General features: G+C 39.5%; 2 protein-coding genes across 2 annotated transcripts; one reads left to right on the top strand and one right to left on the bottom strand.

The window, feature by feature from the left end:
• Window positions 1–7,334: 7,334 nt before the first annotated feature.
• Window positions 7,335–11,698, top strand: LOC112201405 (cilia- and flagella-associated protein 157). The gene is made up of 15 exons (XM_024342280.2): window positions 7,335–7,495; window positions 7,608–7,692; window positions 7,781–7,827; window positions 7,937–8,026; window positions 8,150–8,203; window positions 8,275–8,352; window positions 8,429–8,497; window positions 8,574–8,729; window positions 8,801–8,927; window positions 9,695–9,732; window positions 10,071–10,160; window positions 10,325–10,429; window positions 10,808–10,957; window positions 11,196–11,305; window positions 11,402–11,698. The coding sequence occupies exons 1-15, from the start codon at window positions 7,460–7,462 to the stop codon at window positions 11,475–11,477; spliced, it is 1,311 nt and encodes a 436-aa protein (XP_024198048.1). The 5' UTR covers window positions 7,335–7,459; the 3' UTR covers window positions 11,478–11,698.
• A 1,036-nt stretch (window positions 11,699–12,734) lies between these two features.
• On the bottom strand, window positions 12,735–14,526 carry LOC112201401 (shikimate O-hydroxycinnamoyltransferase). Its single transcript, XM_024342277.2, has one exon. The coding sequence runs from the start codon at window positions 14,289–14,291 to the stop codon at window positions 12,924–12,926; it is 1,368 nt and encodes a 455-aa protein (XP_024198045.1). The 5' UTR covers window positions 14,292–14,526; the 3' UTR covers window positions 12,735–12,923.
• Between the last annotated feature and the right edge of the window lie 12,581 nt (window positions 14,527–27,107).

Raw genomic sequence — 27,107 nt, 5'->3', positions numbered from 1 at the left:
GTTGGCCGAGATGTATAAAGAGAGCGGCTAAGTCACTTTACAAAATTAACGGCCGAGTCAACCAAGACCATACACATAAATATAGTTAGACACTACAAATGAGCCAAACGGCTGAGTAAAATATCAAAACTCAATGGCTTCTCTATCATTTTCCAAGCCTTGCATGCCGCGATTAACTTTCCGCTTCAAGAAGTCTCTCTTATTGTCACAAGACTTGGCTGAGGACACAATAGAAATACGCATGGTGAGGTCATATTTTGGATGGAGTTTGAGATAGTTTCAATTTGTTCTTCAGCTACGGCTAATTACCCCTTTAGATCATCCATCTTCACCTTCAGAACATTCACCTTATGCTTCCCCACAACCAAAGAAGTCTTCAGTTTACGAATCTAGTCAAAATTTGTGTGCTTGCGGATTTCATCATCCTCACTTCTCATTTCTCACCGGCTTCAAACTCCTTTCGGGCTTCTAGGCAAGGAAAGAGGCTAAAACTTACAACAGCCGAACGAGCATGAACCTCATAAGCCTCTACCTGAGAGAAATGCTTTTCGGCCTAAAGCATCTAGAAATTGAAGTAGCTCTAAACCGAGATCGCCCGATGTACAGTCTTAAAAAGGTGAAGACATGAGATTAATATAATTCGGCTGAAGGTAAACAAAATTTGAAGTTGTTAAGGCACTCACCACAAGCTCGGCTGATGATGGATTGCAAACTGTAGCTTGCTCACTTGTGGACATCCCTTCAATAGGAAGAGAAGTGAGCGTTCCGAACATAGGGGGATTTGCTTTAGTTTGGTTGAGAAGAGCCAACTCCAGGGTCGTACTACAGCGAAATTCTCTAACCTGCGCAAACATAAAGCTTTAAGTTGCTTCCTCTAGAGTATTGAAAACAATAAACACCAAGGCGGAATGAAATATACACATACAAGTGGGTGATGGTTAAGCAGTACTTCTTGGCCGAGCACATTGATATCGTCAGTTTCCTTGGAACAGTTGGTTGAGACTGTAAGTTGTTGGCCGATGCCCGAGGTATTAGGAAGATGAGTCCCACCCAAATCGGCGAATCCTGTAAAAAGAAAGAGTCAACAATCTCAGCCAAGCAAGCAATGAAATCCAAGGAAGGGAATGTGGGAGGCTTACATCCATGTCAATCTCAACCATGGAACTCTCATAAGGAGGCAAAGACTGATCAATACTGCCATCTCTGTCAAGAAGGGAGAATAATTAGCCAGGCATTCTACATATGACCAAGGTTTAACAGTTTGGTTGTTACTCCACCAAGTTGATTTGTGGGCCAACACAGCCAAGCCTAGAAACAACCCCGGCCGAAAACAATGGCTCAACCAAAGTTAAAGACGACCTAAACTCGGCCAATCTTGACCCAAAGATGTGGACTCAACCAAGCCTAAAGCCTCGGCCAAAGCAAATGGACACCTCGATCAGGCTTTTTCAGTAAGCTGACATGGCCAATTTTTTCATTTTTAGGCTCGGCCAATTGTTTGTGTCTGGCGAGTTAGCAAAGTAGCATGGCCAAATCTTCGGCCACTCGACCAAGGTATTTTTTTTTTTTTTTTAAAGATATTCATCGGTCACATAACTGGCGCCAGATAATGGACTGGAATGCTTGATCACTTTGATTTGAATCTCATAACCACTCGGCTTGAGGGCCGATGATCATGAGACTAGGGGGAATTGTGAATAATTTGAAGCTGATCCAGACTCCCTCTTCCACCATGACCCGCCTTGCAGCTCGCCTATGTGGTACCCAGGCCGCAACAACCCACTCTGCAGCCCGCCGACCCCAGATTCAGACCAGTGACCCTCCTCGAAACTCGCCGGTGTCAGATCGATCCTCTGCAGTCCCAGTTGAATCCTCCACAGTTTGCCGGCATCATGCTCAACTCTTGGGTTGGGTACCCGAATCGGAACAAGTCATGAATCTCCACAAAAGTTTCAAAGAATCTAGACTGCGAAAGGGTGGACGAATTTTTGAGAGAGAAATTTTTGGTTTCGGATCTAGGCATTTCGTGTTCTTTTCAAAGAAAGGCCTTGCATAGGAATATCTCGGCCCATTTTAAATGCCACAGCCAAGGGTTCAGTGTTGGTCCTTACGACCAAGCTCACAAGTTGTGTACCACCTGACCGAGGTTATCAGTGAAAAAAAAAAAATGTTTGACTGAATTTCACTCAAGACATCTCGGCCGAGTTTTGGAAATATCATAGGAAATGGCAGTGTAGAAAGCCTTGGCCGAGTAGAAAGCCTTGACCGAGTAAGCAGTCTCGACCGAAGAGGCTGTCTCGACCGAGTAGTAGGCCTTGGCCGAGTACTAGCCTTGACCGAGCAGTAAGTCTCGGTCGGGTTGTTTTTCTTCCCCAAGATAATATGACCGTTCTTTCAAACTTGGGGTGTATCGGCCAAGTTTTTCAAGTTTTGCATGTCAAAGCCGAGTTTTGTGATTCAAGTTGCACAACCAAATTGAACTATCACGACAAGGTATTTTTGAGATATTCCATTTTTATTCAAGTCTCATAACCACTTGGCTTGAGAGCCAATGCTTAAGAGACTAGGGGGGCAATGTTTGGACCTGAATTTAGCTACTCTCGTGTACGACCATGTTGAGAAGAAATGGGACTGAGTTGGCACCCATTCAAGATAAATAGTTCGTGAAGTCATACAACCAAGGGAAAAGTGTCGGTCGGTCACCCAGCTTGATTTGAGGTTTTAGGAACGGACGACCGAGGGAAAAGTGAAGTCATACAACCGAGGGAAAAGTGTCAGTCGGTCACCCAGCTTGATTTGAGGTTTTAGGAACGGACGACCCAAAAATCAGTGAGTTGGATCATGCAGCCATATGTTTGATTTAGTCCGAGTTCAAAAGGGTGGTTACGCATGTGGGCCGAAATGAGAATTAAAAGTGTTCGGCCAAGTTTAGGCAACAATATCGACTGAGGAATCCTCGCAAGGAAGGAGTTCGAATCAATTATAGATTTCGATTGTGAAGATTTCAGATATCAGCCAAGTCAGGATTTTATGAGACGAATCAATCCTAGAAGGAAGGAGAATCCTACTTCAATTCCACATCTTGGAGGACAAGTTAGCTAGGGTTTTTTGACTTGTATATATAGCACATTTTAACTCATTGTAAAAGGTCCTGCACCACACAAACAAATCAATATACAACTTTTATTCACAAACTTTTCTCTTGCTATTTCATAGGTACTTTACCTTCGATCCAACTTTCATAACTTGTTTTTATTCCTAGTTTCTTAGCTTCAATTCAGTACTTTACATTCAAGCATTTTACTTTCTTGTTCTTTATTTTATATGCACTTTACTTGTCGCACTTAGGAGTAGTTCGTAACATAGAATTATCATCCATTGATCTCTTTCGGCTAGTCCGGATTGGATTGATGCGATTCGCTGTTCACACACATATCATCTCACAACGTTTTGACAACCGAATCCAATTCACCTTCGTCTTTACCGTGATTTGCGAGTATCTTCACCTAATAGATCCCTCGCTTGTCACCTGAACTTTTGAGTTTACTCAAGAAGTGAGTGTGATAGAAGATCCCGGTCAGGATTGACGCCTAGCCGAAGTCCTTTCAACAGAGGCATCAGAACCTAAAGGCCGAGAGGGTTCCTTCCTCGGCCTACAATCATTTGAAAGAAGTCAGATCACGCACCATTCAAATCAGAAACCTCGCTTGGCCATTCGGCCGCGAGTTGGCACGCCCGCGCAATTTTAGAAGGACGATTCAACCACAAGTCCCTCGGCTCTCATTTCGGCCGAGACGATTTTGAGGCAAACAACTTCATTCTTGATCAACCAATGTCGGCAAGGCAGAGATGTATGCTTTTTTCTGCAATTAAATAATTGGATTAATTTTATTTTACTTCTCTCGCCTTTACACATTAAATCAGTTGTGCCCCTATACGTCTAATTTCATCACATGTACCCTTGTGCTCTCCAGTCAAATCAATCTTGTCCTTTTATTAGTTATTCTGTCAATTATTTCATAAATTAAAAACATGGCTCTATCAGACTCTCTTGTAGGATGATGATTTACAAACGTGGAATGCCAAATTATATTGTAAGTGACGAGAATTTCGAAATATATTGCACAATAGTGAACAAAAAGTTAAGAATTGGATAAGATTGATTGAATTGGTAAGTATAGGGGCACCCATGATGAAATTAAAAGTGCAGGGACACAAGTGATTTAGGGTATAAAAGTCAAGGAGGTAAAATATAATATAGTATATTTCGGTGAAGACCATAAATGTACAATTTTTTTATTTTATTCAAGACCACAAAGACACATTGACCCAAACAAATAACTTAAGAGTGTGTTTAGATGAGGGAAAAAATGATGAAAATTAATTGAAGTGAAGTTTTCATAGTTCCTAGAACCAATTCCCTCATTTGGCATTCTTAGATTGTAAATTTTAAATTTTTCTGTGGCAAAAAAATGAAGGAAGAATTCCTCTCTTTCGGAAGCCAAGGTATTGCTCTCACTCTCATCTATTCTAGCTCCAAACTTACAATGCTTCTAAGTTCTGAAAGTAACATTGATATACACAGGGAGTATAGAGAGATTATAAGGAATGTTATTGCTGGAGGTGCACAGAATGAAACAGAACTACCAATCTTTAGTTTAAGGAGTATATTAGCTACTACAAGCAATTTCTCTCAAGCTAATAAACTTGGAGAGGGAGGATTTGATCATGTTTATAAGGTGCCACTGACTCTTCATAAGTTTGATAACATCTTTTACTTTAGCAATTTCCCTCAGATTGGTTATCTTTGTCACATATCTGCTTTCTTTAATAGGGGATTTTGCCCAAAAATCAAGAAGTAGCCATACTATCAAAGAAGTTCGGGCAAGGATATAAGGAGTTCACGAATGAGTTAAAACTTATAGCCAAGCTTCAACTTACAAATCTTGTTAGGCTCTTGGGTTGCTATATTGAAGAGGAGGAATTGATATTGATCTATGAGTACATGCCCAATCGAAGTTTGGACAAATTTGTTTTTGGTACGTGCTTATACTGAAGATCAATTTTTGATGATATTGGTGATTTAGTTATGATTGTTTTTTTTTTTACTTTGTTAAGGGGAACCCAAAGACTTCTTAGACCCAAGATAAACCCCTTCAGCGCATGTGAAATGCTCCAACTGTGTATTGCAGCACAGTGTCTGGCCACTTTGACAGCTTCGGGGTTCGAACATAGGTTGGAGAGCACACCCAGCTAGGCAAGAACTACTAGGTCACTTGCAGTGGTTTAGTTATGATTGTTAGTCATTCTTTATTGTTTGTCCAATCAACTCCATCTGAAAACACAAGATTGGATTGGAGTAAACGTTTTCAAATCATAGAGGGTATTGCTTAAGGGGTACTTTATATCCACAAGCACTCCAGATTGAAAATCATTCATAGGGATCTAAAAGCTAGTAATGCTTTGTTAGATGCAGAAATGAATCCCAAAATTTCTGACCTTAGAATGGCAAAGATTTTCGACATGAATCAAACCGAAGCAAACACCAACAGGGTTGTTGGAATGTAGTATGTATTTGTCGCACATGATTTCAATCATTTATATATCATGAAATCACTAATATTTCTCATTTCTCTACCACTGATTCATGTAGCGATTACATGTTTCCTGAGTATGCATGTTATGACCATTTCTCTGAGAAATTGGATGTGTTCAGTTGTTGGAGATTGTAAGTGGAAAAAAGAATGGTGCTTTCCATCATGTTGAACATTCACCAACTCTTGCTGGTTGGGTAAGTGAAATTCTAGTTATTGTTTGACACTGGAATTAGAAGTTTTAATTTATTCACGTGTGCCTTAAAAACAAAAAGAAATGAAATTTTTAATTAGAATCTGTAAGCAGCAAAGAAGCTATTAATTAGTTTTAGCATTGCCTATAACTTATTAGCTTCCATTTTAAGTAAGAAAACTTGATGGGTTTATATACATATGTATTGATTCTTAAGCTTGGAAATTATGGAAAGAAGGTAAAGGGGTGGAGGTAATTAATGCATCAATGAGAGAAACATGTTTGTCTCATGAAGCTTTAAGGTGTATCCATGTTGCGTTTTTGTGTGTTCAAGAAGCTCCAGCTGATCCACCAGCAATGTCTTCCATAGTTCACTTGTTGGTCAATGAAGCAACACCAATTCCCCTCTTCAAAGAACTTGCATATTCAATGGAGACTACTTTTGGTGATGTTAGTTCTTCTCCATCAAATGGAGTCACCATTACTATCCCAGAAAGTCGATAGAGGTTCGATATCTATTGGTGAAACAAGCATTTGGAAAATACATCTTGGGCTTTTCGACTATCCTGCAAGACATTGATCACTGGGCTCAAAATACTACATATTTTTTCGTCAATCATATATTTAGAAAGCATATATTTAGCATATGGAGTAATGTGAAACCAAAATCAAATTACGTCATTTCAACCATGAATTTGATATCGTCAAGGTGAGGTGTGATATACAAAAGTTGTGGTCGAAAAATACTGGGATTATATGTGTTGGAGAAGCCTTTCGAAATTATAAGGGTGAATGGATGAATGAGTTTTCTGTCAAGTTGGGCATTTGTCAAGTTGTTGAAGTTGAACTTTGGGGACTTCTGAAAGGAATGGAAATGGCTTGGCGAAATGGTAGTTGATTGTTGGAAATAGAAATGGATTCACTTGCTGCTGTCAAGTTGGTTCTCTTTCAGATTGATCATTTTTCGTCATCTTTATAGTCTTGTGGCAAACTGTCAGGAGATTTTGAGTGGGGATTGGAATGTGTCCCTTACCCATGTTTACAGATAGTATAATTCAATGGCTGGCTTGTTAGCAAATATTGAATCATGGTTATGAGCCTAGCTGCAGATTCTTTAGTTCTCCTTTTGCTGATGTCGTTCCTATTCTAGAATATGATTTATTAGGCTTATAAGTGTTTATTTAAGCTAAGATTAATTGTGATTTACGTCTCTTGTCCTATGCCTTCAAAATTCTTTGTAATAATTTTTTTTTAAGGTGAAGCTATTTTCATCCCCCAGATAAGAGTCATTACACCAGAAAACTAATGTTATTTTCTTTAAATATATCATCTCTTCTCATTCTATACTTGATAACCTTGAATTTGATGATAAACAAATACAATAGAAGGTTTGTCAAATTTTCATTAAAGCTATTTGATATAATTTGATAGATGATTATTGATTTTCCAATCTGATAATTATCCTTTTTTTATTATTTTTTTTTTTTTGGGATAATAAAGATGAGAATTATTTGAAAAAGAGAAATGTGTTTGGGCTGGGAGTCCCTTCATCAAAAAAGCCGTTTATTCATTTGGGCCGCGTAGTCTGGAATTGAAACAAACCAAAACAGAAAGCCAGAAACGCCGCGTGCAGAGGCTGAAGCATCCTCCTTAACCTCGCCTTCGCTCTGCAATGGATTCCCGGCACGCATCTCTAGGCCGCCGAACGGTACCGACCTCTTCGCCGTCAACTTTTTCGATTCTCTATTCGTTATTAAACTTTTGATATATGGATTCCGAATATCCTCTCTTCCTTATTTGCATTCGGTTCAATTTTGCAGTTGGAAGAAATTCGTCAAAAGCGAGCTGCAGAAAGATTGAACAAAACTTCTTCGGGGCCCGATCTCAGCCAGATCCCACCTATCGGTCCGTCATTTATATTTTCTTCAACTTCTCTGTTAACTTTGTAATTGAATTTTGCCTTCTATTATTGCTCATATTTTTCTGTGCACAGATAATGGAGGAATGAGAAAATCGGAGAGCGCAAATCGACTCTCTGAGGTAGGAGAAAAGAACCTTTTTTTTTTTTTTTTGAAGTTTATATGATTTTCATTAACAATTTGTGATCTTTCAGTTCAAATTCTTATAAATTTATTAATGGATTGTGCAGAGCGATGTTAGTACTTTAGTTTCTCAGATAAGAGACTTGGATAGGAAGAATGCAGAACTGGAAGAACAAAACAAAAATTTGGCTTCCATGGTAGGACTCTTGTGTTTGTTGTGCTTGTTTGTTTCTTTTCCACAAGTTTTCACTTTAGGAGGGTTTGGTTGTGGGCAATGGTCAGTTTGGTTGCCTAATTATATTATCGTCTTGATGTTTTAGCTTGAAACAAAGGAAGCCGGGAGTAATGTGCTGCAGAAACGTTTGAATGATCTGGTAAATTTATCACCTTTTAACATCCTCACCTTTTAAGGGTGCCCCGGTTTACTTTGTTTGCTGTAATTTAGGAGCAAAATACTGTACCGTCTTTGAGGAAAGCTCTCAAGGATGTCGCAATGGAGAAAGATGCAGCAGTTGTTGCACGGGTAATGACCGTCCATATGTTGCTTTGTCTCACTTTTCATTATGTATAGTCACTCACAGTTTGGTTTCTTAGCGTAGGAGGATCTCTCTGCCCAGCTGCGTATGCTCAAGAAACGTCTAAAGGATGCAGAAGAAGAACAGTATCGAGTATGCAATTTGTTTCTCTCCCAGTTCCCTTGGAACAGCTAATAACTATCTTTTCTAACAACTTCTTTGGCAACAGGCCGAGGAAGATGCAGCATCCCTGAGAGCTGAACTCTATATGATACAGCAACAAACAATGAGTGGCTCACTTGGTGCACTAAACTCAATTGCTAATCCACCTGATCAGATAAAAACATTAGAAATTGAGTTGGCTAACATAAAGTCTGAGTTACAGGTAACAATTCTATTTGTTTGATGGCCTTTTGTAGTTTCTGTGGGTGTCTAACCTCAGTGAAAATTTTGTAGCGAGAGTCAATGTTTAGACAGCAAGAACGACAGCAATTAGCAGAGGAGCAGGCTCGAGCATCCATCCTTACATCTGAGAAGCAAGAATTGGAAGAAAAACTTGCAGCTTTGTCTAGAAAGTCTTCAGGTACCATAGCATATTACAATTCTCAACTAGGAGTGGCTTTTAGATGTTTTGAGCTATATCCATTGCCCTGGATGTGGGTTTTTTATTTTATCTTTTTGGTTCATGCCGCTTACCTTTTCTATTTCAAATTTACTAGAGAAGATTTATTTAGTAATTATGACGAGGCAGTAGAGGATATACATAAGGCTCATCCGTTTTAAGTCTTACCAAAATACATCATTACAACTCCATAAAAATTTCCAGATAATCTTTTACTGCAGATAACAAAGGTACAGTAAATAGGGCCTTCATGATGCCTCTTTCAAATCTGGGCTTCCAGCCTCTGATATGTGAAAGATGCTTAAAATAGTTAAACTTAAAAGACCTTTGATCAAGAAAAGTTGAACAAATTGGCGACTTCATTTATCTTGGGAGAGGGTAGAATTTTAGAGAGCTGGCATTGTTATTGTTTTTATTGCTGTAATTTGTTTGTACATCTGGTGATACATTCATACCTTCCTCTCTATCTAATATAAGTTTTATGAACTTAGATCCCTTGACCGTTGAGTACTTGGAGTTGCACCTCTTTTGGCTTTTTAGTTCTGTGAAGTATTATTATTCATCGCCTTTGGCTGTGTTACAATAGCCTAGATCCCTTTTATGGTTCTGTCGATTTTGTTGTGTGGCCTTTTAGTATGATTAACCTCTTCTAAAATAGTCTTTTACAAAAGTGGTAGAGCTTCTGATTGTTGTTTCTATGTTGTTACCCCCTGGTTCTTTTATTGCAGAAGTGTCAGACAAAGTGGCCAGCAAGGGATTTTCAGTAGTAAGTTATTTGCCTGATGTTCATCTTGACGGAAATTTTGTACTATCTTTATCTATGAATGGGGGAAGGAAAAAATAGGATGGAATACATAGAGGTTAGAACTCAGTGGCGTGTAATCTCAGTCACAATTGATCAAAATGTGAATTGGTTAATGCACAGAACTTTTGAGTGGGTTTCTCAGCATGGTCATAAAGGTAGTCCACTTGCTATGACCATAATAAAAAGCATGTTTACTATGAACATAGTATACTGATTGATTAACTGTACCTTCTCTCGGTTTTGTTGGTCCTATAAAATTATGTTTTGATTTATGATTTACTTAATGGATTCATGGCCAGGAAGACAAGGAGATACTCGAGAAGCAGATGCATGACATGGCTGTAGTGATTGAGAAATTGGAAAGCAGTAGACAAAAGCTTTTAATGGAGGTAGTCTTGGCAACTTATTTTTCTATTGGCTTTTTTTTTTTTTTTTTTGTGTATTTATTTTCTACTGGCAATTTATTTTTCTATAGACTCCAATGGCATTTTTCTTTCTTTCTTTTGTATATATGCTGTTTCACAGCAAACTCACTTTTTGTAAATGGTGGCAGATTGATTCCCAATCTTCGGAGATAGAAAGGCTTTTTGAGGAAAACTCTAATTTATCTAGTTCTCTTCAGGAGGCTATGAGTATAGCTCTGCACTGGGAGAATCAGGTACTTTTGGTGGCTTAATTGATGAGAATTGACAGAATATAGCTTATGTTCAAGGAACTCTACTATTGCCTATCAGTGCATCTATCAATTAATTATTTTACTTTTATTTTTTGTAGTATTATTCGGCGGTTTAGTTTCCCATTAACTAGGTTGAAAAAAATGGTCAGTTGTGCATGAAAATAGGTGATATTGTTTAAGCTGACACTTTTGCTGGAATAGTAGTGAGTCCATCTAATCTGAGCTTGCAGTATGAAACAGCGTGTTGATTTGGAATAATTAATGATAAATGCAGAGTCTTCTGTTCCGGGAGTAGAAATCAGTTTTATATACGTGCTCATCTATTTTGTTTTGCTTATTGCCCCTAATCTAAACTTGCAGGTGAAAGACTGTCTTAAGCAAAATGAAGAGCTCCGAGGAATCTTAGATAAGTTAAGAACTGACCAGGCCAAGGGGTTGCTTGACTCCCATCATAATGGCTCTAACAAGACTGGTTTAGCTGAATATACACCTGAAGTTCTCTCTATCAAGGTTAGTATGTTGGTTTAGTGTCACATTTGATCATCAATGGAGTTCTCTTGAACTTTCTATTCCATATGGATGTTGGGTTGTTAAGAGGTAGAGAAACAGCAAGTGCAGTATAATGACTTGTTGTAGAATAATCATGAGTTATCTAGGAAAATGATAATCCAATTAGTTTTTCACTTTGTTATTTCTTAGGCTGATATTGCTGATAAGGTGTATCATCGGGGTTGCATTTTCTTTGTAGGATCAACTTGCAAAAGAACAGAGCAAAGCAGAGGCATTATCAGCTGAGGTCTTACAGCTCTCAGCAAGACTCCAACAAACCACTCAAGCATACAATGGGCTTGCACGCCTGTAATTTTTCTCTTCTCCATCTCTCTGTTCACCTTGTTTTTATAAATTCCATGCAACGCTGTGGTAATAAGATAAATTTCATCTAATGTATGGCAGTTATAAACCGGTGTTGCGAAACATAGAAAGCAGTCTCATTAAGATGAAACAAGATGGCCCTGTTACAGTGCGGTAAATACAAAACTCTTGCACTACCCGTTTACAGAAAGTTGGTGGAATTAGCACATTTTTATTCTTTAATTTTCGTAATTGTGCTCGGCATCCTTCATGTACCAAAATGTTCACTAGCCAAAACAAGGTATCGAGATCTTCTCTGAATAGCTTTATGTAGACTGATTGTTACAGAAATATAGTGAGAAATGAAAGATCTCTTTTACATTTTTGTTGGAGGAGAAATGAAAAGTCTCGTATACATTATTGTAATCTCTTATACATAGTTCTAAGAGATTAATTGGTACCTTGTATCTGCATTCCGTGACTAGGATAACAATTAGATCTGATGGGACTATTTCAATTGAGGACTGAAATCTTATTTATAGGCTTGCTCTCGGTATCTTATACTGATTGGTTCTTCAGCCAATCAGTCACCCGTGTTCTTTTATTTATATATAGGTGAATTATTTACATGCATATGGCATGTAGGGTTTTTGTTTTTTTTTTTTCCCTTCCTTTCTTTGAGCCGAGAACTTGACTTTTAGCTCATGAGCTGTATGATTAAAGCTACAATTAATTTTAAGTTGCAACTAAGACATTAAAGATGGCAGTAGGAAAGCAAACATAGATAATAACTAAAGTATAATACTATAATTAGAGTCGGGCACGATGATCTACTGTCTGAGAGCCTTACACAGAAATGAACAACTAATAGGATTTATCACCTTTAATAGATATGAAAGTTTCAGTTAATTATATTCTAGCTGTTCAGCTTTAATTTAGTTTTTGTCTGTATTAAAGAATTAATCGAGAACAGCACCGCAACCGTTAGTTTGGTTTTGGTTAAATTTTATCCAATTGAGTTCAGCTCGATATGGTTTGTCCATTTTTGGCTTTAAAAAGGGCCGCTCCTAGACGCGACTACAACACCAAGTTTTTGGTGCCAATTAGGTATCGCTGCATGTCAAATTGTGTCCGGCGGGAGCCAAAAGAAATGTTCTTTCCAATTAGAACTAGACACGTGTTTCTTGCTCACTTAAGATATAGTTTTAAGGGACTAAGGGTCAAATACATTTTAATTACATGTATTCAATTTAAAAGGTGAAATTTATAATAACTTAAATTTATGCATTTCTTTTTAGCTGTCGGATTCACTTATTCCTCGGTCCATTTAAAAATGTCATTTAGGTGAGCAAGCCTCAGGCGTTTGATATCAACTGATCAAGCAATAAGAACACTTTTACTCGACTCTTACAGTAGCACTTTTAAAATTACAGCCAACTTGTTTACCTACTCCTATAACCATCCAACTATCTTCTTTCACAACTCATTATTCTCACAGTATAAAATATTTAGTGGTGTTCGCCCAATTAGTAACTAGCCATGAAAATCATGCTCAATCGCCATTGGATGTAAATCTAACAAAGAAAAATAAAACAACTCAATCTAAATATTTTCACCATTGAATTTACATCAGAGAGTGGTTAAGCAAGACATTCTTGGAAAATGATATCATATGCTGAGATTGCAGACTAACGGACAGTGACAAACTCCCATCATCAGTTGCACTAGGTTGCATGTAGCCCTTGCCTTCACTTGGAATTCCAGCAGGTCCCATGACACTTGGACGCCCCCACCCAAAATCAGCATCATAGATGGACATCGTAAACCAGCTAGTTATCCCAAGATTAGGGCACCTAACATGAGTCCCATGAGCAAGGCTTGACAGATCCTGATGACGCTGCTGAAGTTCAAGATAGTCGAGTTCCGATCGAACATAATCATCGTCCATACGCACCACAGCATTATGAATGCAGCTTGCGGCATACGATAATGGTTTTGATATGAGATCCCCCGCTAAGGCTGTTGCTACGGCTCTGAAAATCACATTACCAAAGTAACCAGGTGGGAGTGGGGGTTGCAATCTGTTCCTTCCGTTTACAGCAAAGTATAAGTTGGTTTCTTGATCATCAGCTAGTTCACGTGCCTTGCAGGCACATCTCCATACATGACCTGCAAACACCTCAAATGTGGTAAACTTGACTGGTAAAGTGTTCATATCATCGTCATCCGCTATGGTCATGGTTGACATAGCTTTCAAAACGTTGATATGCTCCCTTGTAAATCTGAAATTTGTAACCGTTGTTGCTGCAGTGCTCTCATGCTTATTCCGAGGAGGGTATGCAATGTGGTGAATGTGGTCGGGTAAAGGCCGAGGTGGGTCTCGGGCACGAAGTATCGTCCTGTCCATGCTTGGCCGAATTGCAACCTCAAGACCACGAGCCATATCAGACCATGTATTTATGAAGTGGAAAGTAGATATCCCATCTGATACATGATGGTCCACACCAAGACCAAGGGCCACTCCACCGCATTTCAAGTATGTGATCTGAACCAGCAACAAAGGAAAAGAAGATATTCCACCAGAATATTCAACGGTGGGGATGAGCCCTCTCCCGAATTCGGGTGTGGGCGCAAAATCGCCAAAGTCATCGATGCAAGAGCTGCTATCGGCCACAGCAAACAAGGCCCCCTCTGCATTGCAATCGATTTCGATACGACCATTCTCTCCCTCGTCCTTTTTCTGCCGTAGGCGGCCGGCCAAAGGATAAAAGGGCACGAGGGCCTTGCTGAGCGCATCCTTTAACACACGCATGTCAAAGAAATTGTTGTCCTTGCCTGCACCAGCGATGTCGCTTGGCTTGTAGAAATAAACAAGGGGAGTGTGAGTGGTGCGCTGCACCAAGTCCATGTTCGAGAGCCACAACGACTGCCGAGGAGTCTCCGCTGCTGGCCTCACCACCGTTGACTCTCTCATGCGAACGTTGACTGTCATCTTCGATTCTTTGAAATTTAGATGCCTTGGACTTCGGCTTCCTGCTTTAATTTATATAGCCAAGCTCCTGCTACCTTCTTGTTTTAGGGGTGAAATTATTTGAGGAAGAAGGCTGGAATGATTGCAACCCTTCCAAAACCATTAAAATATGACTGAAACGATGATGACTGCTCGGAAGAGGAATTTAGCAATGTCGAGCGTCATTGCTTCACAATTGATTGGTGTTGGATTGTTTAAGTGATGCCAAATCAGTGGATATAACAATCAGTGGATATAATGGTATCTACTGGTGTTGATATGATATGATTTATGGCGCTTAGCAATCAGTGGATATAATGGTATCTACTCAGTGGATATAATGGTATCTACTGGTGATGATATGATATGTTTTATGGCGCTTAGCGATAATGTCAAACAAAGATTGCAATAATTGTACGTATATAATTATAATTAGGGTTTTTTGCACCAACAGTGTCTGAAGACTTGGGTGACTGACAATATGATACCCGAACTTTAAAAGTTATCAAAGTGATACCCAGACTCAATTTTTCGTATCAACGTCGTACCTGCTGTCAACTTCCGTCACGGCGCCGTTAATTTTGACCACATGCGAGACACATGAGTCGCATAATGAGGGCAAAAAAGTCTTTTCCCCTCTATTAAATCCTAAATGAATAAATTAAAAATTAAAAATAAAAACTGAATTATTTTTTACTTTGTTTATTAATCAAAGATCCCAATCGGGGGGGGGGGGGGAGGTTTTTTGCATTTTCTTTGTCGACTCGCTGACTGCGAGTGTGGATCATTATGAAATTCAGAAATTGGGATCTCTAAATTTGGGGAGAGAGCTGCAGCGGTGGTCGGGTTGGTCTCGGACGCCCAAAACTAGGGCTGAGAAGACCGGAACTGGGCCAGGGACGAACCTGAGTTCCGGCCAGTCGAAGTTGAACTGCGGCGAGGTGGGGAAAGAGGTTATCTTTTTTGAACCCATGACGCCAGCTTCGGGTCTTTTAGGGAATGGTGAGGCGGCTACTGACCGGGTGGTCTTCGTTTGTCAAGTCGCGAAGTGAGGAAGGAGAATCGAAGGGGAGAAGCTTCATGGATTTTCGGCGAGCTTTCCAGATTCCGGCCATTTCGAGACCTTCAACCGGTGGCCGTAGCTTCCTCTTGACGTTGTGGACGTCCTTGTGGTGTCGGATTGTCCCAACAACGAAGCATGAGTGAGAATCGAAGGAGAGATGGTGTAGGGATTTCACGGTGGGTTTTCTTCCTTTTTTGGCGACCTTCGATTTCAACTCAGATATCAAAATTGGTCTACTTGTCGAGCTCTACATGCTTCTGCACTTGAATTTCAATTTGGTTGAGATTTGGAGAAATTGGGATTTTTTGCAGGTTCGGCCACCGTGTGTGGCCACCGGGTATCATATTGTCATGGCTGGAATGGGTTTCTTCCAAATTGAGGCTCAATCCCATCACCAATCTCTATTCTCTCGAAAGCTCAAATCGGTTTGCTGGGTTTAAGATGATGAACATGAATGAGTTCAAGAACATTGCTGGGATTTCTCAGTTTTTTTTTTCCCCTTCTCTTTTGCATTTTGATGGGTTTAAGAAGATGAACATGAAGAATTGCTGGGTGGGACTGATGGTGGATTTGAATGGGAAAGGAAATTGTAGGAGGTTGAATTTGATGGAAGATGAAATCAAAATGTGCTCAGCGAAGAACATTGATCGGTAATCGGTTTTGGATTTAATCTGTTTCAAGGAAGAGGATGATGAATAAGAGAGGGAAAATTGATGGTTAACGCATTGAGTATTCTCAAAAAAAGAAAAAGAAAAACGGAAAGAACAGAATTGAGGGCAAATAAGTCTTTTTCACCTCACTTACAGAGCCACGTGCGTCGCACGTGGTCAAATTGACGAAAACATGACGGAAAATGACCGCAGGTACGACGTTGATACGAAAAATTGAGTCTGGGTATCACTTTGATAACTTTTAAAGTTCGGGTATCATATTGACAGTCACCCAAGTCTTCAGACACTGTTGGTGCAAAAAACCCTTATAATTACATGATATGTACTGGTTCACATTTTGCCAAGGCTTCATGTAAAACGAGATCGCATAGAAATTAGGAGATGAAGAAAAAGTTGAGAATTTCCCAAAAAAAAAAAAAAGTTGTCCGTGAGAAAAGACCCAACAGGTTGAGCTCTGAAAAATTATGGAAGAGGACGAACTCGCATTGATTGAATCACAATCAATTGTTTGTGATATATATTGATTGTGATACGTAATTACCCTTAATATCAAATGAAAAGGCATTTTGAGGCGGTTTCTACAAGCTTGATTAACTAATAATCGAGTGTTATCGACAATGATATAGGGCCTCAATGAGGCTTAAGATTTATGGCCTCAAATCCTGTGTCATGCCGTTTAAGCAAATACAAATTTTATTTTCAATTCCATTATATCTTGCCACATCATACTATTGCAACACCAACTTTGCCATTTTATATTTCTTTTTAAATGTTAGGGGTGAATCAATTACATTGATGAATTAATTTATTGATGAAAAAAAAAAATCATCTATTAATTATGTATTAATTTAAGAGATGTGTCTACAAAATCTTTGACCAATATTTTTCTTCATTTAATTAAATTTTTTCCTATAATTTTTCTTTTCAAATAGCATTAATATATTGAATTAGGTATCAAGCAAACTCTAGGGTTTGAGCAAAGAGGTCGACAACAGCGGATTTGATCCTCTTTGTCAGATCTAGCAGAGGAGTGTTCTCTCGTTGTCAGGATAGGACGTAAGGAGAGGCAAGATTGCGGCTTGGTGTTCGCCTGGGCCACAATGGAGGAGTGGGCATGAGGCAGGTTTAGCAGCGACGATTTTGGGCTCGAGGTCGTAAGGCTTGGGCTACGGGTACAGCTTCTGCTGCTGCGGCGGTACGGTTCTATTGTTGCGGCGGTAGTTTTGGGGTCGAATTTAGCCGTTGGTGAGGTCGCTTGGAGGCCGGTTTCGTCTCTGCTAGGCGGTGATTGGAGCCTGATGCTCTGGTGGAAAGGACGGCCACTAGAGGGCCGGTCTGAGGCGGAAGAAGATTGGCATCAGAGCATTGAGGCTGTTGCTCTTTTTGCTTGGGTTTGGCTTGGGTCTTCGGACCTGGGCTCAAACTTGGGCTGATTGGCTCTTTATTGTGGGCCAATCGGGAGGACGCCTTGCCACCCTCATTTATCATTTAGTGATGAGGATGGGCCTAGCCTAAGAGGTGGACTTTCTTGGGCTTTCAGGTCGATTATGGTCCAGGACCAATCGTTTCGTATCACGACTTCTATCCGAGTTTGGTAATTATCTGGAATAAGATTGGCTATCAAGCGGGGTGAAGCGGCTTATGGGTAAGGAGTTGTTTCTATTTGTTTGCTGGGAAGTGACTCTTCTGTTGGTACCACAATTACGTGCTTGGCTAATAGGAAGCTAGCTTATGATTTTTCCCTAGGAGACACAGAGTAACTGTCACGCCCCTGATTTTACACACATGAAAACCGATATATATATAATCCCATAATTATATATGCGTGAACGTTCAGTCATCAATACAGAATACCTGGAATCTTTTTCCCTTTAAACCAAGTACATACTGATGCCCTGAACCCTCAAAGTTAATATACACTCGCTCCATAGAGTTATATTTTACAATGCTTACGAATTAAATTGTCAACAACAAAATAAAACGTAATTGCTCCTCAGAGCTTACTACAACGGAAGTCCAAATAACGGTAAAGTCACAAAATTTGCTTCCTACCGTTTAGCTGCAAGTATGCAACCCCAACTTCAGCCACGATTATCCTGACCTGCAGGATTAACCCCTACACCGTTTGAATGGTGCACCGGGTTATCACACAACAAACCCGGTAAGCTTTTGCAAGCCCGTATGAGTAACTCAAAACAACTCACACCAAAATCACGGGATGAACCCCGCACGTTTCAATTGGGGAACCAATCACATTTTATTCTCTTAAAGCTCGAAATAAAAGAGAACAACTCACACTTTAATTTCCTTCAAAATCGAAATAAAAGAAAGCAACTTAAACCTTAGTTTCTTTCAAATCGAAACATAGAAAACAACTCACTTTTTTATTTCTATCAATCGTACCATAGAAAGCAACTCACACTTGAACTCTATCAATATAACATAGAAAGCAAAATTCTATCAATATAACATAGAAAACAACTCACACCTTGATTTCTATCAATCGTACCAAATCGTACTAAATCGTACCATATCGTACCAAATCGTACCATATCGTACCAAATCGTTAATAAGGAAAACAACTTGCACCTTGTCCCCTTAAAAACCGTTAATAAGGAAGCAACTCACACCTTGTTCCCTAAAAACACGTAATGTCATGAGTTATCAATAACCAATTCCCGTTACCCCATGAATTACCTATATGGCAGACAGACTAGAGCTCTAACTGAAAACGTAACCACTCGTCCGGCCAAAGACGTGATTACCTGATATTCTGCCCAAGGTCATAGACCTTCGTTCCTCGGGCCGCACAGTCCCTTGGAGCAAATCATTAAGCAGTCACATTGGACTCAAAATCATTACACAAATCTCAACGCTTTTGAAAACAATCGAAATCAACATTTCCATAATCATTGTTTTCCGAAAAGCCGCAAAACAATAAAAAGCATCATTTCATGCATATTGTTTTCATACACAAATCTCAATGCTTTTCAAAACAAATAGAATCTACAATTCCAAATCATTTGTTTCCAAAAGTCACAATCCAAAACAATAAAACACATCATTCATGCCTATTGTTTTCCTCAATCCACAAACCACCAAAACATATATATTTCACGTAAATATATATATATACTTAGTCATCCGCTCAGGAATGTCTACTAATACCAACTATAGTTTGCATTTGCTAAATAACTCTCAAAATAAAGGTATTTCGTTCATTAATGAACCTTGTGAGATTACTCACCTCGAAACTCCCGCTGCGTCTTCAACCAAGAACAAGGCAGCCAATCCCCAAAACAACCGTCCAAAATACTTCATCAAGTACCTAATCACATACGGTTTCCACTCAGTAACAATTCACAACCGATTTAATTCCGAAACCCCTGTTTTGAACTAAAATCCCCCAAAGTGGCGCCAATCGAGGCAAAACCACATCCGAGACCTCCCAAAGTCTCCAGAATACGTCCACGATCGATATGACCAAACCACAAGTCGATCGGACGCTCGAATCCTCACGGATCGAATAAATCAACCGGTATGAAATCGTAAAAATCATAACAATTTCATACGAACTCCAAAATATGCGTATTATATATCAAAACGCTTGCATTGACGAGTAGAAAACATATAATACCAGAAACAGCCCCATACATGGCCGGAACACCGCTAGAACGCCGCCACAGGCAGTGGCGCACCGCCGCCGGCCAAAACTCAATATTTCATAAAACTCCCAACATCAAAAAGCTTCATCTAAGCATGCTTGTGAATTCTCATAACTAGCTCGAAGTCAGAAAACAAGCATAAAGGGTCGAAAACTATCTCACAAGCAGTGAATAGTAATCCAATCTGAGTTGAACCAAGTTTTACGTGAATCGATCCAAACAACCACCAAGGATCGATCAAGGAGGCTGCTCTGAGCTCCCCAAGCTCAACTTGAAGTCCCGCCGACGTCGGAGATCGGAAAACCGATCGGGTCCGAAAACACCTAACTGCGCCGCCTTCTACCGCCGCCACCACTGAGAATCGGTGCTAGAGGACACCACAGGGACGACCAGACGGAGGAGAAGATCCTATCTGGAAAGTTTTATCGCCGGAGACCGCCGTAGTTCGCCGGAAAAGCCGGGTCGGGTCAGTCGGATTACTTCGATAGTGAAGGTGTCGACCGAGAGAGAAGAGAGAGAGAAAAGTGAGCTTCCGGAAAAGGAAATAATGAAAATAGTAAGTTTCCAACTTGGGAAACTTCTATTTATACCAAAATGGAAATTCCTTCCAATGGCCATAACTTCCTCATACGAACTCCGATTCTCGCGTTCCACATGTCCACGAACTCGTATCGGCGCGCTGTACAACTTTTGTGAAGGAAGTTTTCAAAGAATCCCAACATATAAAAAATCAAACTTCACACGACCCCCTAAACTGTGAAATTCGAATATTTATACGTACGAGAACCATTCCACCTCACATACAACTTACGAATAAAGCACAATACCAAATAATCATACAATTGGTCCATTATTAATTACCAAAATTAATCCAGGTCATCACAAGTTCTTTGTACTATAAGCTCGCTTTTATAGCAAGCTCAAAACAGACTTGTAATGAGTTTGCATTTGCTTGATAGAGTTCGGGATTTGTCCATTTCCTATCAAGAATATGGTAGACTCTAGCCTTGCTAACGGCTATTGAATCTAATGCAATCAATATCCTTTCAAAAAAAAAAATATTGAATTAGGTGTCAAGAAATAGGCATTAAATTTTCTTTCCAAATATTAATTGATTAATTTTTGAATTTGGAAAATACATATGTCTAAATTAAGAGGTAAGAAAAAATTTCATGTTAGTACCAGCCATTAATTATCATCTGCAATCTAAATATAAGTGAAAAAATAATAATAATAATAAACTCAAATATAACGTTTAAACCCTAGCTACATAAAGAGAAAAACAAAATGAACAAAAGAATATATATATATATATATATATATATATAATCATATGAATATGTATTTTTCAACATTATATTTTTAAAATTTACAGGAACACAACAAAGGTTGAAGTCATATACATGTGTTTTGCAAATCTATTGATCGAATGTATGTGCGAATCTATTGACTGAATTACATGAAATTTTTTCTATTCTTGATTGAAGAAAAAAAAAAGTTGTTTACATCTAAGCATGAGTGTAATGAAAAGAAAAAATAAAAAAAAGAAAAGAAAAGGTTTTTGTCAATTTGCCACCCAGAAATCGGGTCAGACCTTGGGTGCAACTGAAGGACATGCAATTCAATTTCGCGGAATTGAGAGGTGCAGCCTTGCAACCATAGATTTCAGTGTAAAAGGAATTGGGGTGGGAAATCAAGTCGGACCTTGCTGGATTTCGCGACGGATTTGGTTATCAGGTTGGGGTTTCTTGAGGGATTTTTCCAGTACTAGACCAAACCTGTCCTTCTTCGCGCCGGCCGCCGTTGACCTTGGGAGGTAGTTGCCGTCGTCGAACTCAGAGAGAGAGAGTGACTATTTTTGTCACTGGTGGAGGCTTTTGGGATTGCCAATCAATCGGACGGCGACAAGGACATCAGAGTGGCAGGATCTCCGACTGGAGCTTCTTCGTCTTCTTCAGTCGTGGACTCCATCTCCGCCATCGCCCTGCAGGAGGTGGAGATCGAGGGGGGGGGGGGGGAGAGAGAGAGTTGTTGGCAGCGTGGAGAGAGAGGAAAGAGTGGCATATCGATACAATTTCTTAATTATATGAAGGCAAAATTGTCATTTTCTTTTAAACTGAGTGAGAATAAAAATCTGTTGTTGGGGTAAGCAGGATAATTTTGGCCAATTTTGGTGTTTTGGGTCAAGAACAAAAAAAAAAAGAGCCAATATATATATATATATATATTTAGCAAGGTTCTAATAAACGCTAGGCGCTAGTCGGGCGGTATCCCGAGGACTAGCGCCTAGGGGCCTAGGCGGGGACTGGGCGGTTTTAATTATTTTATGATATATAATTATATAAATAAAAATATTTAAAATCTCAAAATTAATTGAAAATAGTTTAATTGATCAAAATAGAGAAAAAAATTAAGAATTTAATAAACATACTTAATATTAGCCTAAGATAAAGTCTCAATATTAGTGGGTTTGTTATATGATTTGATTCAATGAACAAACCACACGTATGTCAAACTGCAAGTACACATTTGTTGGGTTTAGCAAACGTGTCAACTTGAAATAACCTTTGCTGGGTTCCAATAGCCAAACCAATCTATGTGTCTTTTCTCTTCCTTCGCCTCACTACACCAGAAGACCAAGCACCTTCTATCTCTTCCACCATGACCCAGAAATTCATGAAAGAGTGAGAAATAGATCGATTCAAAAGTCAAAACCCATAACAGATCGATTCAAAACCCAGAAATTCAACTTACCAATTCTGCAATTCAACGATTTCAACCCAAAAATTAAACCCAGAAATTCATGAGAGAAGGGGAGATGAGTCAGTCAAGGTCCTCAAGGAGAGAGGTCGTGAGCCCGTGTGGTCATGCAACCTTGACGGAGAGAGGGAGAGAGGCCGTGTCGCGGTGCCGCAGAAAGAGAGAGAGAGAGAGGAGAGACGGCGATAATGAGTGTCTGGGTTAGGTTTCGACTTTGACTTCAAGTGTTCGACAGTGAGTGTTTATTTGAGTTTATTTTAAAAAAAAAAAAGAAAAAGGGAAGCAGCGCCCAGGACGACCCGCCTAGGCCGACTAGGCGGCCGATTTTCAGCCCGGCGCCCAGCTCGATCGATTAGCCTAAAATCCGAATGGTAAGGAAGCGCCAAGCGCCTAGGTGCTGCCTAGACGGCCGCCTAGGCCGATTTTTAGAACATTGATATGTAGAAGAAAGCCAAAATAATTTAGAGTCATTAGATTTTGGAAGGGTAAAATCACTAAAATGTCTTTTTCTCAAGAATAACATGGCATGATTTGAAAAATAGGTAATGTGTGTAGGTGACATGACATGACACATAAGATTAAGGTCACAAATCTTAGGCCTCATTGAGGCCACAAATCATTTTCCTACATTTTTTATTTAGGGCTAAAATCATTTTAACTTTATAAATTGTAGACCTAAAATCATTTGTCCTTATAGTTCTAATTTGATCATATGTGCCATTGTACTAGTTGATTTGATCAATTATAACTAATAATTATTTAACCCATCAATTTGTCATGAATTGGGGACATAAATGAGCCTATTCAAACTAGTCTGACATTGGGTTAAGAAATACCATCTTTTACACAATCAAGGCTAAAAATTAACATGACTAAATTGACCAAGTCAAAAACTCATGGAGAAATTACATATATGTGAACAAATTAGAAATTCTAATGCACAAATGAATTAAGTGTAAAATTCAAGGAGATCAAATATATTTAACCTTCAAATTTATTTTGGGTGTGGCTATTGCCACCCTATTATTTTCTTTGTTCACCCTACTTGCTCATTACACCCTGCATTTTAATTTCAATTATTAAATTTTCTTATCTAACCCATTTCTCTTTCAAAAATATCCTTATATATATATATATATATATATATATATGACATATTCAATTAAAAAAGTTTTTTTTTTTAACGAAAATCTCTCATTTACTTTATATCAATTAAAAAAATAAAATATATTAAAGTTTCCTAATAAAATCCAAATTTGATTTACTTCCATTTTTTAATTTTTACATTCAGTTTTAATGTTCGTCTATTTTAATCTATATCAAAAAATTAGTAAGTTAACAACTATGAGCAACGAAAGAAAAGATTGCTTTTTTTCTTCGTGTCTTAAATTTTTACTTTCAGTGTTCATAAAGGATATTCAAAGATTTTGATGAAGTTAACACTAATAGTTTTGTGAATTGAATAATGAATTAACGATGAAGATGCACCAAAAAGACAGAAAAATAGTAATAAATTCAAATTTGGGTGGAGAAGATGAAGACTAATGTTATTCGATGAGAAATTAAGTAGTTTTGTATTTAATTAATTAATTATGTATTTAGTTTTCCTTACAAATTAATTTGGATTTAGAAAATTAGTGTACTTATTTGTAATTTTACATTTGGGTAATATAGTCTTTCAATAATTCACATATTTGTAGGGTGAACAGAGAAAATGGTAGGGTGGCAATAACCGAACCCTTTATTTTTTCATAAGAAGCAAGTTATCCCAATTTAGTTGAAAATAGTCATAAAATACAGCCAATGGAGTGTACAAGAAACGCCATATACAACAAAGCTTACAACTATAATCGATCGAATTAACAAGACATAAAGTGGAACCCCATTTATTGGCCAAAAAAAAGGGGGGAACCCCATTGTGAGCCCCGAAAAAGTTTAACGAGCTAAATTGAGATCGTTCGATAAACTACTTAACGATCTCGGTAGTCGTCAAGGTGCTCGAGAATATTTTCAGGAATTTTCGCGAAGTGAAACCTCGATTTAAGGATTGAATAATAAAGTTCACAACATGACGAGTTCATGGAAATTATCGGGGAATTTTTCAGATACCCGAGCTAATTGTTATGAATTTTGGAAGTTTTGGGGTTGTGAAAAATATTAAATGGGGGAAAAGAAGTTGGGTGGTGTGATCCTAGCCATCCAAAATCCCCACCGCTTCATCACAGCCATTGCTTTCAATTATATAAGGGTGGGATCAGATCAAACGTACTAGATCTACCTAGAAGCTTCCGAGCTCTCAACCCGCAAGAGAGACCTAGCGACCCGATCATGTGACCCGGCCACAACTCTGGCGTCCAGTCACCCCACGACGGGGAACTGGCACCGTGCTCTTCATCTTGACGTCGCCGTCACGGTACTGTCCCTATCTTGATCGTTCGTCTACTGTGGAGATCGAATCGACGCCGAGAAGACCAGACTGCTCCGGTGATTTCGTGGAGATTTCCGGCGACTCCGGTCACCGATTTTTCTGCATGTGGTATGAAACATAACCCTCTCATCGTTCTCTACGTCGTGCTATGATTAGTTTTTGGTTTCGATCAAGTTTTAATGATTGATGTTTTGGGTGTCTATGGGTTTTGTCGGAAACTCAGTGCACGGCTGCTTTTCCAGTGCTTCTTGGGCTGACGTTGATAATGTTCACGGTCCTAGAACTTAGGGTGAGGCTTGATCTTGTTGAAAAGCAGAAGTTGTATCTAATTGGAACGAAGGTAAGAAATTGTCGATTGTTTGGGTTCATTTTGGAAGATGGATTCATGATTGATTGATCACCGTACCTTATATGTTAACGCAGAAGAAGAATCTCGTCGTGGTAGTTTTCATCTTTGCTGTACTTTTCACTGCAAGACAGGATTTGCTTGAATGAATAATCTGCCTTCTATTTGGTTGGAGAGGTGAGCTGCATGTCATTCACGTAACCTTTGGAATATATCAATTGTGTTGGAGTTGATTTGTTGGGAGCACACGAGTAGTGTACGTGGAATCCTGCATTACTTGGTGTGTGTTTCGATTGGGTTGTTGTTTTCTGATTAGAATTAAAGGTGGTCTATCTTGATTGTTGTTAATGCTCAGAATACCGCCATATGATGTCGGCTTCCGATAACGTGGACAAGAGTCCAATTTTCCGATATATGTGTAGTTCACGAAGTCCCGCTAGTCTGTCAAGAGAAATACAACAGCGTCAAGAGGGGAGACCGCGGTCGGTGGTCTTCGCTCCTCCGATGCTAAAGTTAAATGATGTATTTGTATTGACAAATGTAGCGATAAATAGCTATTGAATGCGTAATCAATGAAGAGAGAGAAGTGGACCTTTTATAGGTGAAGTAGTGAGTTACCTCACTCTTGTTTTCGATGTGGGACTGATATCCTTCAGTTTGCTGAGTTTTGGTTTTTTCTGCATAGACAACTTTGGGTGGCGCGTCAAGGCATATTTCAGCCCGGAGCTGGCTTGCTGATGAAGGTTGTCTTGTTATGTTTCAAGAGATTACTCCATTGAAGTTACTCCGCCAAGGTGACATGGTTAAGTATGAGTGCAGATTATGGCCGGTAATTGCTATGTATATACAAGTCCCCCAAGTCCCCAGTCAAGGAGGGATTTCTTGGTTGGGGAGTTACCACAACTAAGGCGAAACCTTTAGCTATATGTCGGGCATAATCAGTGCGAGTGCGTCGTCAACCATGGATTTTGTCTAAGCGAGCGCTTTTTGCTCTTTCTGGTAGGCCCCTGCTAGGCCCTCCAGGGAGTCCCCCACTCCCCGACTAAGAAAGACCTCTGTTTGGTAGGATGATTGTTTGTTGAGGGGAGCTGTGTGACAACATGGGGCAGTGGGTAGCTATCCCACTCTTTCAGAGCCTTAGCATCGGGAAGTTAACTGCCGGATCAGTGGCTGCCGTAGGCTCTGTTTAACTGTTCCCTTACTCTTTCCCGGAGGAGAAGAACTTGATTGTACCGCCTCGTTAAGGTCAGTGTACTGATGATAAATGGGATATCCCTGGTTGGGAATGTTCCGCTAATGAAAATTGCGTCGGGTGAGTGACTGTTGACTATTATCGGAAGTCACGATGTCCGAGACATGTTGTCCAGTAGTTGTCAGTTGATGAGTGATGGTATGATTGCCTTACAAGTTTGTTGGAGCAAGGTAAATGTTAGCGGTGAAATGACATTGTTGGCAGTAACACTTGTCTTGTGGCGGATTGTTGACTCGTTGCTTGATGATTCGTAGCGGGGGATGAGGATATTTAGCGAAGAATAAGGCTAAGTAGCGGAGGAGAAGGCCAAATAGCGGGAGAACGAGGCTATTTAGCGGAAGAGAGGTGTCTATGGCAGTGATTTTTGAATTTTGGGGTTATTTGGCCAAATTCTGCGTGATCCTCTAACACTGTAGGTGACACGTGGGGGCCGTTGATAGGAATGGCGTGCGCGACAACGTCGCTGCGCAGCAGTTGTCGCTTCACCATAAATATTGCATTTATGATTATGTCTTTTTTACCGAGGAGTCGTCTCGGTTAGTGGGGGTACGTGGCGTGATCATGGCAGGCGGTTACTTTACGGTGACGGCTGAGATTTGTCGCCAGAGTTTGT

Source organism: Rosa chinensis, chromosome 5, assembly GCF_002994745.2.
Source record: "Rosa chinensis cultivar Old Blush chromosome 5, RchiOBHm-V2, whole genome shotgun sequence".
NCBI lineage: Eukaryota > Viridiplantae > Streptophyta > Magnoliopsida > Rosales > Rosaceae > Rosa > Rosa chinensis.
The sequence above is the reverse complement of the archived record's forward strand: the minus strand, read 5'-3'. Positions and strand labels throughout refer to the sequence as shown.